At 38.3% G+C, this 17,061-nt stretch overlaps 1 protein-coding gene across 1 annotated transcript; it reads left to right on the top strand.

The window, feature by feature from the left end:
* The first annotated feature begins 4,187 nt into the window (after positions 1-4,187).
* On the top strand, positions 4,188-15,847 carry camk1gb (calcium/calmodulin-dependent protein kinase IGb). The gene is made up of 13 exons (XM_023431702.2): positions 4,188-4,495; positions 6,343-6,454; positions 9,556-9,681; positions 9,844-9,918; positions 10,010-10,148; positions 11,053-11,176; positions 11,333-11,408; positions 11,769-11,881; positions 11,995-12,073; positions 12,907-12,994; positions 13,296-13,645; positions 13,739-13,836; positions 14,908-15,847. Exons 1-12 carry the CDS (start codon positions 4,372-4,374, stop codon positions 13,794-13,796), a joined length of 1,464 nt encoding a protein of 487 aa, XP_023287470.1. The 5' UTR covers positions 4,188-4,371; the 3' UTR covers positions 13,797-13,836; positions 14,908-15,847.
* The last annotated feature ends 1,214 nt before the right edge of the window (positions 15,848-17,061 follow it).

Below are 17,061 nucleotides of genomic sequence, written 5' to 3'. Positions count from 1 at the left end.
CAGCTCTTCAGTTAGGCTGAAGACGTCCATTCTTTTGAATCAGACAGGATAATTCATTTAGAAGAATAAGTCTGACAAAGAACATCCAAAAAGAAGAAGTACATATGTACAGATTGAGAAGAAATGTATTATGTATTAAAGCCTTTTACAGATTAAATCCTCAAAATGTTCAGATATTGGATGATATACTTCAGTGAATAACTTTTTTTGAGAGGGCTATTTTGGAAAGTAACCCTTCAAATGCAAAACACAAAAAGCTCAAAGAGTGGGCACCATTAAGAGGAGCCAAACTGAACAGAGGTAATCGTTTTAACCTCAGAAAAGCATGTTTGTTGACTAGCTGTAAGCATTTATCAGCCCTTCTGACCGTTCGGAGGAAGCCCATGTGGAGGATGAGCACCACTATTTCTGGATGTTCTGAAATGGAGCATAAAGGTGAATAATTACAGTAGATGATTACAGCCCACACACTTATAATGTTTATTCTAAGAGACTTTTAACACACTTGAATAGTGGTTAATTACTTTATATAACTTTTTTTGTTATATGTTTATAGTGTCGCAATGTCTCACATGAGTCAGTAGTTTCATTCACCGACTTACATTTAATCTCAGGTTATGTGAGCAGTGGACACTTTTTGTAACAATTAAATCACCTTATATAACACTTTATAGGCCAAAATAGATATTTGTTTGATGGATCTGAATCGTGATTAACGTCACTGAATTGTTTGTTGAAGATCTGAAGGTGTGATGAGTATAAATGTTCTTCTTTGACTCAGGTTATATAAAGTATTGAACGTTTACTTGATCCCTTTAGTGTAATCCTATTGACCATTAATTAACTCGCCAAAGATCTTAACAGCCTGAGGCGGTGTTAATTGTTGTCCTCTGTGGAGAATGGACAACTTTGTTTTTACATCACTTTAATGACATAACTGAAGCTGCCGTCCAGGATAATCCCACTTATAAAGGTCAGAAAGTTCAAACTGATCCTGTTGTTTCTCTTCTAAGCTTGTAGATGATGTAAGGTTCACATGAGTGTGTGGTGCAATTCTGTCGTGTACAGCGGTGGAAGAAGTTCTCTGATCCTTCAGTAAAATGATCAATTCCCTTATAAAAGTAAAAGTCCTTCATTCTGAAATTTATTTAAGCAAAAGCAACAGAAAAACCTACTTAAAGTATCAAAAGTAAAAGTATTAATTATGTAAAATGGCTCTTTTTTATTCTGCTGTGAGACTATTATTGATGCTTTAATGTGTAAGTTACATTTAATTGTTATAGTTGGTGGAGCTTATTTTAACTGCTTTAAATACTGTTGTGCAGTTTATTCTGTCATCGTATACAGACATTTCTATTTTAATTTAAGTCTTAAAATCCTAACTTTGAAATCAAATCAACTTGCTTAAACATGTTTTGGATATTAGTTTTTATATCTTGAAACAAGAAATAACAGGTTTCTGAACAAAAGACTAAAAGATGTTAACAAGTAAATTTGCTGTGAATACAATATTGGAATATTCTTACAGTTCTGTCAGATTTAGTTTTCACTGCTTTTGAAAAAAAAAGGAAAGGACTTAATTACTGACTAAAATAGCTTGATATTTTTACACAACAATGCAGCATATTTTAGAAAATAATTTTGTGTTTCATAAGTAAAATGTTAAAATGCAAAGTAAGAGCTCCAGCTGTCAGATAGTGGAGTAAAAAGTGCAATATAGGAGTAGAAGTACAAACTAGCGAAGTACCTGAATATTGAGAAGCAAATATACTCATTAACTTCTCACTACTGATTATACTGTGGTATCTCTTCCTGTAATATTATATCAGTGTGTGTGTGAGGCCATTGTGAGCACTGTTGTGAATCACTCAGCAGAACTACTTCATGGAATGGTCTGATTTTTAAACCCTATTTTTATTGTGTTTTAAGTGGAAGACACATATATATATATATATTATATCTTATTTTATCCATTAGATGTTCCCCAATTTATTTTTTTGAAATTTTCCAATACCACAATAATCATTTATATCCCAGTATAAAATTACAGACAATTTACTGATAGATTATTTTATGCAAAAATATAGAACTGTGTATATGTTTTAATAATTAGCATGATAGTACAGATTATGACAGATTAAGTCATGTACTATCTTTTGAACAAATATTTCCTGGTATTTAAAACTGCTCAAACACTCTAACAGCAGCTGGTACTAACTCAGACCCAGTGACTGTGCGGCCTTCCTGCAGTTTAACATCCGTCATCAAAGCTGACACTCATTACAGGAGCTGTTGTCTCCTGCGGCCTGAGGCCTCCTCTCCTGATTGGAAAAGACTTCAGCTCATTCTTCTTCCTGGAAAAAAAAACCCCCCACCTGAAATGGAAGATGACCATGACAACCTTTTGAACCAGTATCCATGACAACATGATGAGCCGGTCCAGCTATTGATATTTTCACTCTCTGTTTGCAGCACATGCCCTAAAACTCAGGTAGGCTGCTTTTAAAGCCATGAACCTCATCCAGGCAGACGGAGTCACGCTGGTTCATCACTGCAGCCTGTGATAGATAGAAATCATTAAAACAAGTTTTTGCTGACCTTCAACACCTACCTGCATCGCTCTAGCTGAGTCGTGCCTTTTGATTTGAAATATTTATGGATAATTTATTTTGCATGGCACAAGCAGAATTGGTTTGTTTGCAGTAAATAAACGGACAGAGACGGCCGACAGTGCTATAAACGTGACCTGTCCTTTGTTTCTGTGTACTGTGTGGCTCCGCATGTGGCAGGTGAAATAAACACCTGATGCAGATTAATACATAAGCCTGTTAAAGGTTGCCTCTGAAGACCACAGTGCATGCTGCAGCATGCTCAGAGCCTAATGCTGCAGTCACAGTGTGTAACCCAGATACAACGTTTCTACTGAAGTGATGTGAACACAAGTTTCCAAACACATTTCCTGTTTGTTGTAGGCACCACTTTATCCTATGGCACCTTTACTAATGGTTTATAGGATGTAATGGGATGTAATGGGTTTGTAATGGGTAAACCACTCCACTGGGCCATTTGACCTTTCAACTGCAGATTTGATGGAAAAAAAAAATATATATATAAATAAATAAAAAACCTATTAATGCATTGCATTAATAACTTGACTAGTACAGTGATAACATCACTAGGAAGTATTCAGTCATTCTTGGAAGTGTCCATGTCTTTTTTAGACCTTGCTGCAAACTATTCTCTCCCTTGGGTTTCAGAAATCATATAATTAGACCTTGGTCAAGGCTGTAATTGCTGCCAAAAGCACATGTACTATAGTGAGGAGGTAAATGTGCTGCCAAGTATTTTATGTTATGTTAATAAAAACTATAAAATAGTTTATAGTTTATATTAAATATTTTTCTATGTTTTATTTGATGTGCTGATGACCATAAGAAGATTTATTTGTGGTTTTAACGTAGTTTTACATCTCCTCTCTCAGGCTTCTCTCTAGAGCTCTAGTAACAACAGGTCGGTGAGCCAATCAGAAGAGACACAATGAGCCTCTCTTCTAATCAGCTGACTGTTTTCTGAGCGATCAAATAAAAATATAGCAGATTTCAGGCAAACACTGGTGGGCTGGTCTTGGGGCTAGGCTGAGAGCAGTCACATCACAAAGTTACAGAAGTCCTGACGGCTCATTTTAAGGCTCAGTTTCTGAATACAGGCTGTGTGCATTTCTCTATTGACACTTTCACTTTACTAATATAGAACCTAGACCTGATCTATAATCAAAAAAGACATGGAAATATACCTTTATACTATATGGGACCGTTAATAATTAATTAGGTCTCTTTTTACTTTGGCACTAAATGTTCTGTTTCTGTTGATCAGTTTCAAAGACGCCACATTAAATGTAAAACAATAAAAGTAAAATGAATACTTTTTATAAGAGTTGTCTGTAACAACAATTAATGAATCCATTAGTTACAACCAAGAAACGCTTTATTGTTTATCAGCCCTATTAGAAAGTGCTTCCCTGTTGTCATGGCGATATTCACTGATGTTATTCTGACCATGCATTTCAAAATGGTAGTTCACTTCTATCAGTGCTGAGAAGACCTGCCCAGACTGGTGTGCGCGTGCGCGTACCTGCGCGTGCACACGCACATGGAGTGGGCTGTTGTGAATGAATCGCGCTGTTTTGGGTAAAGCTGCTCCTCTCTGCGTCAGACGCGCCGTTTTTCTGTGTAAAAACAGCAGCGGTGTGGAGAGATGAATGATGCAGCAGCAGCAGCAGAAGCAGCAGCAGCAGCACCCTGATCTGAAGCCTGCGCCTTAAGTCTCAATGAGCACCTGTGACACCGTCAGCCCCTCCCCTCGCCTCTCTCCATGGATGTAATCTCCGATTTGCCAACAGGTATTTGCGAGGTCCCAGACGAAGTAATCTGTCCAGACCGCGGCGAGCTATTGGCAGAAGAGTCAGAGCAGAGCTCCTGCAGCGCACAGTCTCGAGGTGAGTCTCAGTCAATGTGCTTCTTCATCAGGTGAAACACTTGGATCTGAGCGACTCAAACTACATTGTTTTTAATTAGTAGAGCTGCAGCCTGGGGACTTCGTGTTGTAGCCAAGAATCAGGCAGAGCAGAGCGTCAGTGTTTCCTCATTTGTATTCTGCCAGTAATGTGAGTGTGTTGAGTTCCGGCATCATGAGTCATTTTCTGAATCTAAACCTGCTTGTATCTGATTCTGTGAGAGCGGTGTGGCTGGAGCTTGATCTGAATGTCTGATCGCTCGCCTTTTTGCCGCAGAGTGATCTTTCCGCTGGTGCCGCAGCCAACTTGGCCCCGCATGTTGTATGAGAGTAGAGGAAAGGGGCAGAGCAGCACGTCTCTTTGTTTCTGTCTTATCCTTTTACAGGTGGTTTAGCGTCAGTGTGAAAACGTGTAGCCCGACTGTAAACCTGCAGGTAAAGGATGATAGTGTGATCTGCTCTGTTAAGAAATTATTTTTAAAAGATGTATTTTCAAATGTGGATCACTGCTGCAGGTTTTGACTGTGCAAACTAGTTTTGCGTGTTTTTTTTTTTTTTGGTTTTGGACACATTTTCAATTTCTCCATCATTCAGTGTGTCTGCATGAGAGTCCGTGTCAGGTAGGCTACAGCTGATCCTCTCCTCCCATGTTCTGACCTTAAAGCCTCTGTGTAAGAAAGAAACACTGCAGAGTGAACAACAGGGAAGTAAAAGGTCTGAGACCCTTTTCTGTATGCGAGAGACATCAGGTCCTCAGAGCTCATCTCTCTGTGAACAGACACTGTTTCAATCAGCGTGGTCCCTGGAAATGAGTTCAGAGATGCATTAATATATAAATGTCATATCTTGCAGTAGATTCATTGTGCTGTAATGTTTGAGTCAATGTGAATATGCAAGGACTGGACAACATGTTTTGTTTGTTATTCATAGATTTCTATATACTTGTGCTGTAGGATCAACAAGTACCTTTTTGTGGTAGCTGCATCAAAAGATATTTGTTTGAGGGTCTTCTCCAGTGTTGATACCCGTGACAAGGTCAGGTCTCCAGATGAAGAGTTAACTAATCCCTTATATAAGAGAAAAGAGGGCAGGAAAGCAAACTGGGTAACCTGTTAATTTAAAGTGCTCCTAATCCTCCTCAGTACCTTAAGTTTTATTGGATAAGTAATTCTCTCCAACTTTCTTATCCTCATAGATTTTCATTATTTTAGCAGAGACAGCTATTTTGCTTAACATAAGAGCAGAGTATCATGATGTGATCATAAGAGTTGTGCGGGAAGTATTTCAGTAGTTTATTATTAATTTTATTTGAGAGCATTTTCAAAAACACATCGTCTAACCAATGCAGAAAAAAATCAAGGCAACAGGTGCCTCTTAGTCTTCCTCTTGTTTGACATCTCTGACAGATTATTGCTCAGCCTTATTCAGCAGAGTCATACAGTGTCATCTGGCCCCGGTGTGGGCCGGGACTGGCACTGCTCCACACCTTCCTGTGTGCTCGTTAAGAGCATGGATTAGTGCGCTAACCTTTTGTCTGCCAGACAAAGGCTCATGTCTGTGTCATCGGCTGCGTCCTCCTGCAGACAGTCTGAGCAGCGCAGCAGACAAACCAACCTTCACACCTGCTTTCTCATGACTCTTCAATAATCCCACAGGACTTTGTCTTTATGATGATGGAGGTGTCTGGACATTAAGTGGAGAGGATTATTGCCGCCTTGATGCAACTGCACGCAGAAGTTTCGAACCCTCTAAGGAAACAGGAGGACTGTGGAACTTCTCTGTTTAGTGACATCTGTTCTTATGCCTTTTCTTTCTCCTTGCTTCTGAAAGAAATCCCCGTAGAAGCATCTGCAGACATGGGTCGTCAGGAGGCTGACTACGTGTGGAAGAAGGACACAGAAAATATCCAGGAGGTGTTTGACATCATGGAAGAGTTGGGATCGTGAGTACATTTTATCTCAGTGTGAGACAGCAGCATCTATTTACATTAAAAGTATTGATTTATTCAAGAAATCTTAATATTTATTGAGCTGGCTGGTTTTAATTTCCTGTTCAGTTTTTGAGTCCACTGCACAATTTCTTCCTGTTTTTCTTAGAACCCTTGTGAATATCTGGATGTTTTGCTTGAGTGATATTGAGAGGAGCTGCAGTAAAACTTATTTTATCCAGAAATGCTACGGACATGGCCTGTTTATAGACTCTCAACCTGCTGTTAGAGTTACAGAACAGATTACTGGTTTGATTGGATTAACACGAGGAAGCCTACTTTACTGCAGTCTTAGACAACAAGATGCTCAGGCTGTTAGAGGGTTAGTCTGACTTTCCTGATGGCGCCTGGCTGTGAAGTCAGCCCAGCAGTTCATTCACAAAAACATTTACACTTTAAATTATTACTTTTTTTTATCTTACATTGTCCGATATTGTATAAAATGAGATTTCCATGTCTTTTTGATTATAAATCAAGTCTAGGTTGCTCAGAGAAATGCACACAGCCTGTATTTTGGTAACAAATTAATTTTCTTACGGATATCAAAACATAAAATAAAACAAGGAAAAGTGTAACATATGGGACCTTTATGTTGTGATATTTCTCCTCACAAAAAAGAGAAGAAAATGTAAAAAATCTGTTTAGAAAGCAAGAGCTGAGAAAATTAGACAATTCTTCTATTAGTTGATTGACAGGAAAATAATCAGCACCTATTTTTTCATAATTAAGGTCATTTTTAAGCTAAATGTTCTGCTGCCACCTTCTCAGCTGAAGTATTTGTTGCTTCTCTTTATGTGATAATAAACAGATTGTCCTTGGATTTTTGATTGTTATCAGACAAGATATTTGGTCACCACCTTTTGGCTTTAGGAAACTACGATGGGCATTTTTCACTATTTTCTAACAACAATTATGAGTGAATCAAGAAAGTAACTAATTCATTAATCAATAATGAAATGAACTTTTAGTTGCAGCCCTAAAAGCAAGGAAACTAATTGGATACCAGTTGGTCTGCACTGTTTTAAGTTCACCTGCAACTCCAGCCGATGGTTCATGTTACTGTATACATCACTGTATACTGGTGCACACACTCTGTTTACAGTCCCTTGTTCTGGCCTATTTTTTTTTTTTGTGAAGTCAGCATCAATGATCAGCAGGTCTCCAGGCGCTGTCGAGTAATTAGTGAGTGGCTGGAGAACAACAGTAAATAAAGGTGCAAGGAAGCGAGCGCTGCCGGAATGACATCAGTGTGTTGTTGTTGGAAAAAAGCAGACCGGCTCCGTGCTGCTGAGGGCCGAGAGGTTTTTGTCAGCTGTGATTGGACTGGGTGAAGGAGGCAGTGCGATCTAATATGATCTAATATGTGGTGCAATTAGTCTGAAGCAATTATATTGAGTTCCCCAAACAATCTGAAGATAACACGATGAGACACAAACAGGATGTTGAATGCTTTCTGCTTCAGTCTGAGCCTCTGATTTTGCTTTATTGTCTGAGAGTATGTCAACACAGAGGACAAACAGACAGCTGTTCTGCCCTTTCTCAGATGTATTGTTAAGTGTTTTTTTTTGTTTTTTTTTGTCTTCCTGTCTTCTGACACCGATAAAAGAAAGAGAATCCAAAGGGGACAGGAGACTGCGTAGAACACTGAATACAGCCTTTCCCATTGGGCCTCATCACACATAGCGTAAACAACATCCTTGTGGTTTCTTAGCAATCAGGACGCGGTCTCTTCAGGCGCAAGATTGAGCCCCAGAATGTCTCATGAAATACGAAGAGATTTCCAACGTCTTTGGATTTTAAACTTGCAAATGTACTCAGCTCAGTGCGTCAGTGATTTCTGATTGCCCTTCTTTTTTTTCTTTCTTTTTTGAAAGGATGCTGTCTGGCTTTCATGCTCAGGCCTTGATTGATGATTTCCCTTAAGAGTCACAATAAGCTTCAAGGAGATGCTAGGAAGAAAATGAGCTTTGTTAACCAGGGACAAATCAGTCGAGCAATGGGATGTGAAGCACTGTGATGATGCTGTCTGCCTCCCTGAGCATTATATAGTGTGTATGAGTGTGTGTGTCAGGCAGTTGCAACAACGCCATCTAAATGTGACACAGTACACTTACTAGCAAATCCAATATGCAACATGGGAAATAAAAGCTTTTATTTCCCATGTTGCTTTTAAATAAACAGGATTAAAGTTGCTCTCATACTCCTGCAGCTGTGTGCGCTGATCTTCATTAGTGCGCATTCCTTCATCCTTCAGGGTCAGTGTCATCACTTCACAGACAGAAGGCAGGGAAGGGTGTTCCCACAGCCTCTGACACCTGTCTGTGACCTGACCTGTACTGACCTGTACTGACCTGTACTGACCTGTACTGTACTGTACTGTATGTAAGAGCTTGTTGTTCCCAAGGATCCCTGCCGCACATGCTCAGTTTCTGACCTGTGCACATAAGGCCCTGGACCCGCTGCTGTTTCCATTGCGTCAGGGATAAAGGGCCTAATCCACCCGGTAGAACAACTATTCCCAGACAGCACTGAAGAAAGCATGGACATGGAACAGCACGGAGAATAATGAGCCTCTGACATGTGAATAGTTAAGCCACAGAGATCTTTGGTAGATCTTAATTGAACCCCCTGATATTGCTATTTCTGCTGTGTGTTTATTAAATACCCGATACCCAGTGTGATGCAATTAGGTAATGACTATTACCTTCTATTATATTCTAAATAATGACTTCACATACGTTTGAAACTAAAGTCCTGCAAATAAATGCTGAAAAACAGTAAGAATCACATTTGACCTACTATATTACTGAGAAATGGAAGTAAGAGAAAGCTACTCCTGATTACCTGAGACTAATGGAAAGTAGACCCATCAAGAGGCCAATACTCTTTATTGTTAAGGTCCCTGTAGTTTAACAACCTATTTTAATAATCTCAAAGGTAAAACTAATTTCTTCTTTCTGTGAGATCTGCAATATCTTCCTGTGCTGTTTCAAAGCAGTTAACCACGGCATCACCAATAACTCATGAGTGCTGTGTGTTTGTGTGTTGATGAACAGGGGGGCGTTCTCAGAGGTCTACATGGTGAAGGAGAAGAAAACGGGAAAGATGTTTGCCATGAAGTGTGTGAAGAAGAAGCAGAAGAGGGACCTCAATCTGGAGAATGAGATAGCCGTGTTGAGAAGGTGATTCAATACGTGACTTCAACTTTCATTTCATATTCTCTCAGTAGTCAGAGTGGGGAGTAATCCCATTGATCTGCTCTCTTTTAGCTGCGGTTACTGTTGAAGATATGTGAATTCTGTTGTGGAATAATAATGAAAGTACCCTGTTATTTTCTCTCACAGAATCAAACACGACAATGTTGTGGGGATGGAGGATTTCTACGAGAGTCGGACCCATTACTACCTTGTCATGCAGCTGTGAGTTTTCCAGTTATTATCTTATTACTTAATGATCAGGTTAGCTAATTTAAGATTTCAGATTGTAATGGTAGTGATTTGTTCTCACCAGTGTTGCAGGCGGTGAACTCTTTGACCGTATTCTGGACCGGGGGGTTTACTCAGAGAAGGATGCCAGCAGGGTGATCCAGCAGGTGCTGCAGGCCGTCAGCTATCTGCATGAGAGCGGCATAGTGCATCGAGATCTCAAGGTATGAACCCGACACCAAGTACGTTTTTGAGATTTGCCAAATTACTGAATCTTTTATTAAATATTACGATTTTTTTTTCTCAATAGAGACACTCATAACATTACATTTAATCACATTATTTATTTTGTATTGTATGCTTCACTTGGTGCTAAGTAAGAATAATATGGCAAAATTTGATACTAATTTAAGGAGACCCCTGACCTCCCAGAAACCATCTACTACAACTTCATCCATCAATCTATACCTGCTTCTCCTTTGCAGGATCACAGAGGCTATTTAAGCACTTACATTGAAACACTGTATACATGACCATTCTTCAGAGTTAACACTACTTTTAATGTTTAAAGATTATATATGTTCATTCAGGATGCTACAGCCAACAGACAGTTATCTTATTGTAACATAACGACTGGAAACAGCTAATCTGGCTTTTACCAAAGGCAACAAAACTCACCTATTAGCATTTCTAAAGCTCACTATTTAACACATTTCTTGTTGGTTTACCAAGTTGTAAAAATGATACATTTTCAATTTAACAGCGGGTTATGTGCCAGATTATTTCTTTGCAGTAATTTTCTGGATTTTGTTCCCTTTGGTCAAAGCCAGGCTAGCTGTTTCATCTTGGTTCCAGTCTTAATTCAAAGCTAAGCTTACCATCTGCCGGCTGTAGCTTCATTTTTGGTATCAATCATGGTAACAATCTTCTAATCTACATCTTGGCAAGAAAGCAGATAAGAGTGTCCAAACTTATACTTCTAATGGCAGGCACAGCTCCATTTACAGCACCGATGCTTTTATATAAAGTGAAATATTAAAGAATTTATTTCACCGCAGGGGAAGTAACTCTTCTTCAGTGACGACATCAGTGTGTGAACCGCTCTCCTGTCTGTTTGTCCCTGTGCAGCCGGAGAACATCCTGTACTACAGCCAGGACGAAAACTCCAAGATCATGATCAGTGACTTTGGCCTTTCAAAGATGGTGGACAACGGCATCATGTCGACAGCCTGTGGCACTCCAGGATACGTAGGTATGGATGTGTGTCTAATGAATTGTGTATGGACACTTAGTGGGGGTGTTCAAAATAGGTCGGAGGAATATAAGACACACAGGTGAGACAGTACAGACAATATGTACTTTCTTTAATTAGAGTACTCATTGGCCTACTTGTTTTTCCCTCTTTCAGCTCCTGAAGTTTTGGCTCAGAAGCCCTACAGCAAGGCAGTGGACTGCTGGTCTATTGGAGTTATCACCTACATCTTGTAAGTATAAACCATGGTGAATGACTGCACACATCAGTAGAAACTAGACAGAAGAAGTTTATCTAAAACTTCCGCTGCGAAGATTGTAAATCTCCTCCAAGATTTTCTTAAGTGGCAGGATTTTCAGATTAAAAGCCACTGCTGGTTGTGTCTGTGTTTAGCATGACACAGTTACCTACATACAGAATAATCCTGCAGTGACTGAGCCATAGCACCACCTACTGAGCACCTACTAGACATGCAAAATGTTCATATTGTTTGCCTGCAGGCATAATAAATAGACATGCACCATATTGTGGAAATGTGGAATATTTCTTTAGAGATGGTTTTTTCCAACATTGATAAATTTTGTCACTGCAGACTCTGTGGATATCCCCCTTTTTATGAAGAAAGTGAGACACGACTCTTCTCCAAGATCATGAAGGCGCAGTATGAGTTTGACTCGCCCTTCTGGGATGACATATCTGAATCTGGTAAAAGACACAGAATAATAGCCCAGACATGTTGAATAACCTGCTGCAGCTGCTTCATTCCTCAATACAGAGAGCTCTCTTTGCCCTAATGTCTGTCACCTTTCTATCTGCAGCTAAAGATTTCATCCGTAACATGATGCAGAAGAATCCCAGCATGCGCTACAGCACTGACCAAGCGCTCAGACATCCCTGGTGAGTGGCACTCATCAGCCTTGTATCACATTGTAATGCACTAAACCAGTGGTTCCCAACCTGTGGGCCAGGAATTGCAAGTGGGCCAACAAAACAGAACAATTTTGGTGAAAAGATGTAATTATAAAAAAGTATAAATATAAATAAGGTTTTTAATTATTTTAAAACGAAATGATCTTTAAAAACATTAAAAATATTGAATTTTGTCTTTTTTCTTCCTCCTCATCAAACAAAAAATAAAATTGAGCTTCCCCTGCTTTCAGTCAATCCTGAATGTTCGAGTGTTATCTTTAGAATACAAAGTGCTGTCAGTTATGGGGTCAGATGTCGGCTGCCAACATTTTTGAGATGTTCACATGGGTTCACATCACTGAGTTGGAAAAGGTTGGGAACCAGTGCACTAAACTAAACTCTCAAAGTATCCAATTGTCTCGTCCTTTTAGCTTTAAACTAGTTTTATGATATGAGGATTTCCTGCAATAAAGTCACATTTCTTGATCGTGCTTGATCTGTTTTTGCAGTAAAAATGTCCATTTAGGCTTCTGTACCATAGTTAAAATTACATGTAGAAATTCAAGATTCTTTCATCTCTTTAAAGTTATATAAATTCAAAACTTTGAATAGTTAGTGAGTATTGCTTTTCAGCATGTAGCTCATGAGTCTTAGATTTATTATAGTATTTTGAGACTATAGACTCCTGGTGACATTCAAGATACATGTGAAGTACAGGAGATAGGCGTTTATCCACACAGTGTCCGGTCACACAGATGGATATGGGATTAATTGTACCTCAAAATAAATTGAAGCATTCTGTTCCGTCATCTCTTCACCAGGATTATTGGAAAGACGGCCCGGAGCCAGGACATCTATTATTCTGTCAGTGTTCAGATCCAAAAGAACTTTGCCAAGTCCAAGTGGAAGGTCAGTCATCATTGATTTCTTGGCTTTTAAGTGGTAAGCTCATTAAGGACCTGCTGTTTATACTAGATTAAACAGGTGCTTTCCTAAATCCTTCCTGATTAAGGACAGTTTAATAAGATAGTGCTCTGTAATCAAGGCCACTGAGTGTCGATGTAGTGCTATTACTGTCAGGGCAACCAGGGTGCACTTGAGTGTTCAGTGGTAAAAATTAGTCAAAAACATGAAGCTGTTGAAGCGCACATTTAATGTAGAAAATATTGTCAATGTCTCTTCCAACCTCTTATCCCTGTTCACTTTACAGCAAGCTATCAATGCCGCTGTGGCCATCAACCACATGAAGAAGCTGCAGTTGGCTCACTCAGAGCTGGTCCTGAGACGGTCCAGCATCCCAGACATCAAGGTGATCGACTTGTCCTCCCCAATAAAAAACCGCAAACATCTCGATCCAGGCAAGCTTGACCCCAAGGTGGCGGAGGTCGAAGGGAACGTGCAAGGGACAAATCACATGTCCCTGCCCACAAGCCACACTGAGTTGAAGAGCCATTATCACCCACTGAAAGCAAGTCAGAGCCAGTGCGGGGCACACCACGCACCGACTATAGCTGAGCAGGGCAAGCATGTGTACCACTCAGAGCCCGCCAACCTTAATGGGTGAGTATCAGCTTCACCTGATGTATGATGAGTTCTGACTTGGTGAAAACAGCAGCACTGACTGAGGACTGAACGTGTCTGTTTTGCTTGCAGGTACGGTAAGAACTGTAATGGCAAGACTACGCAGACTGGAGTTTGCTCAGTCATGTGAAGGCTGCATGAAGTTTACATGGAAAAAAGCATTTTACTTGGTAGGTTCAAGTAAAGCATTTGCATACATATTATAATCAAATACAGTATAGCATAATTGTATTTGAATTACACCTTTATTAAACAAGTGTTTTTGGATGGTATCACTCTACTTTAAGTCCCCCTAGTTAATATGAACATGTAATAAAGTGTTACCACATATCCTAATTAAATATTTGCAATTTTATATATATATATATATATATATATATATATATATATATGATAAAAATGTTTGTTATTTTACAGAACAATACAAACAAACCACATACCCTAAAAAATTAAATAAAAAAATAAAAATAATAATTAAAGGAAGTATTAATAAATAAATAAGTAGAGCAACAGACAAAGACAGGCATTGCAGCATAACAGTTAAAGAGGAATATAACAATGCATTTTCAGTAACACTCCATTATGACAACACAATTTTGTTAAAACAAACCCATCTGACTTAGTTAAACACCAGGGTATTGTGTAACACATGTCCAACGTTGTATAAAAGCGTCCATTTTCAGTTGTGCAATTGCAGTCATTTGTTCCATTATATAGACCTGCTTCAGTCTCTGCACCTACTCTGACTTGTGGTTGGTGGTTTTGCATCTTAGTCTTTTAAATATATTAATACGACTACAGACCTATGGTCAACACACACAGTTGTTTCACTTAATTCAACTGATCAGACCTCCTCTTAGCGCTGTTTGTGTTGCTCCCTCGCTCTGCTCTATGAAAGGCCTTCTTCATAACAGACATTTTGACTCTTCACTGCTCAGTGTCACAGTAAGCTATGACAGTGTGACAGTGAACCAGCATGCACAATATCAGGACCCTAAAACTGGAGCTTTTAAATAGAATTTAGCCTGCATTCGTTTTATTATTTACATCTGTGCTTTTCCTACTGTGACATGTCAACATGTCTTCCATTAAAAAAAGACCTTTTGTGTTTTAGTTTAGTTTAGACTGGACACAATTAAGGGACAACTAAAGAAAACATCTAGATCTCGTTGTTCATACATTACTCAATTTTCAGCTCATTACTTTATGTCTCACTCTGAGTGTGTTTCCAACCCCTGCAGGTCAGTGACTCGGCATGCAGCTGTTTTGTGTCAGCAGCTCCCCCGAGTACCAAGAAAGAGAAGTGGCTGATGATCCTCTGATAGACCTGAATAGGTCTGTGAGGTCCACACAGGCTGTGGGACATTTTATTTTGGAAAGAGTGCCTATATGAAGCTTCCCGACAACCACATAGAAACACACAACAGTACACACACGTACACACACATACTCACATATTCAGATGCACAAGACTCACTTTGATTCAAACACACAGGGTAGACTTCAGTTAAAGAGGATATTTCAAACAGTATTCAGAGGGATGTCTCACAGAGAGAAAAGGGTATGATGGGCTGACTGGGCTCCATACTGTACATGGTGACGCAGTCCCTGACCTCCCATGTGATGAAGATGTTTGATTCATCAGGAGCAATTAGTGTCCAGATTTATAGAACCGTGGTTACATGTTATTAAACAAAATATTCACAATGCAATAAGAAAAATTATTGTATTTCATCATGTGCAAAGCACCATCCTATAGCCAACCTGCATTTGTAAGCACAGTAGAATACATAGAAAATCTGCATGCTTACTGCTTCATATAAGCCATACTGGTAAAATTTATTCTTGTAAAGTTGTGTTCTGTTTTATTTTTCTAAAGTATTTGCTTCCTTTTTTTTAAATAAACAAAAAAAAAACATAATATATGTTGAAATTGACAAATCATTAACAGTGTAAATGCCACAAGTATATATATCCCTAACTTGCCAACTCGTAGCTCTCACATGCCATCAGCCTACTATGATATAAAATGGCATTGTAATAGATGTTTCTTCACTTACTGTAAGTGTTTCATTCGGGACAGTGTGCTTCTTGTGTCTACTGCTCTCTGTGGCTTTGTATTGATGCGTCCAACAGATATTGATTCCTGTATGCTCATAAATAAAGCCTGTGCAGAATTTGCGTGTGGTGTTTTGATGTCATTTTATTATTATTATTATTATTTGTCTTGACTCTGTTGCACTTTTCCTGGAAAAATAGCACCCATTTACAATATCTAATTGATACACAGAGGTTTAATGAACACAAGGCAGTAATATTTAAATAAAAAAATAAATCAGAATATGGGTTTGGGAAACATGTTGAAAATGACACATTTCATAAACAATGCTTCAGAGATTTGGAAAAACAGCATACTATAATAAGGCATAAAAACATCAAGACGTCAAGGTATGATGATGTGAAAGGGTATGAAGACATCATAGTATAGCAAGGCCTTAAAAGTGAGAAAGACAAAGTATAGTATGGCAAAAAATATATATTAAGGTATGAAGACGTCATATTATATCAAGGCCTATTAAGTGAAAAAAACAATATAGTAAAGTATGGCACAAAAATGAAAAAACAACATAGTATAGTATGGCAAAAAAGTCAAAAAATAACATAGAGTAATAAGTCAGAAAAACATCAAAAAACGTCATAGTATAATAAGGGATAAACATGTCATAGTATAATTAGTCATATAAAGTGAAAAAAACAACATAGTATAGTATGGCAATAAAATGAAAAATCGACAGTATAGTATGGCAAAAAAGTCAAAAAATGACAAAGAGAAATAAGTCAGAAAAACATCAAAAAACGTCATAGTATAATAAGGGATAAACATGTCATAGTATAATTAGTCATATAAAGTGAAAAAAACAACATAGTATAGTATGGCAATAAAATGAAAAATCGACAGTATAGTATGGCAAAAAAGTCAAAAAATGACAAAGAGAAATAAGGCAGAAAAACATCAAAAAAGATGATACTATATTAAGGTGTGAAGACGTCATAGCATAGCAAGGCCTATTAGGTGAAAAAAACAACATAGTATAGGATGGCAAAAAAATGAAATATCGACATAGTAATAAGGCAGAAAAACATCAAAAAAGATCATAGTATAATAAAGAATGAACATGTCATAGTATAGCAAGCCCTATAAAGTGAAAAAAACAATATAGTATAGTATGGCAAAAAAATGAAATATCGACAAAGTATAGTATGGCAAAAAAGTAAAAAAAATAACAGAGTAATGAGGCAGAAAAACATCAAAAAACGTCATAGTATAATAAGGTATAAACATGTCATAGTATAACAAGGCCTATAAAGTGAAAAAAACAACATAGTATAGTATG

Source organism: Seriola lalandi, unplaced genomic scaffold (assembly GCF_002814215.2).
Source record: "Seriola lalandi dorsalis isolate HSWRI2012SDOR001 ecotype SW California unplaced genomic scaffold, Sedor1 jcf7180002054927, whole genome shotgun sequence".
Classification (NCBI taxonomy): Eukaryota; Metazoa; Chordata; class Actinopteri; order Carangiformes; family Carangidae; genus Seriola; species Seriola lalandi.
The sequence above is the reverse complement of the archived record's forward strand: the minus strand, read 5'-3'. Positions and strand labels throughout refer to the sequence as shown.

What these genes read in the sequence shown, in the direction of transcription:
- camk1gb (XM_023431702.2), top strand. Translation starts at nt 4,372, where the DNA reads ATGGATGTAATCTCCGATTTGCCAACAGGTATTTGCGAGGTCCCAGAC. An exon ending in TGGCACTCCAGGATACGTAG is followed by an intron (nt 11,177 to 11,332) that starts GTATGGATGTGT and finishes TCCCTCTTTCAG; the next exon opens with CTCCTGAAGTTTTGGCTCAG. An exon ending in GAGCCCGCCAACCTTAATGG is followed by an intron (nt 13,646 to 13,738) that starts GTGAGTATCAGC and finishes TTTTGCTTGCAG; the next exon opens with GTACGGTAAGAACTGTAATG.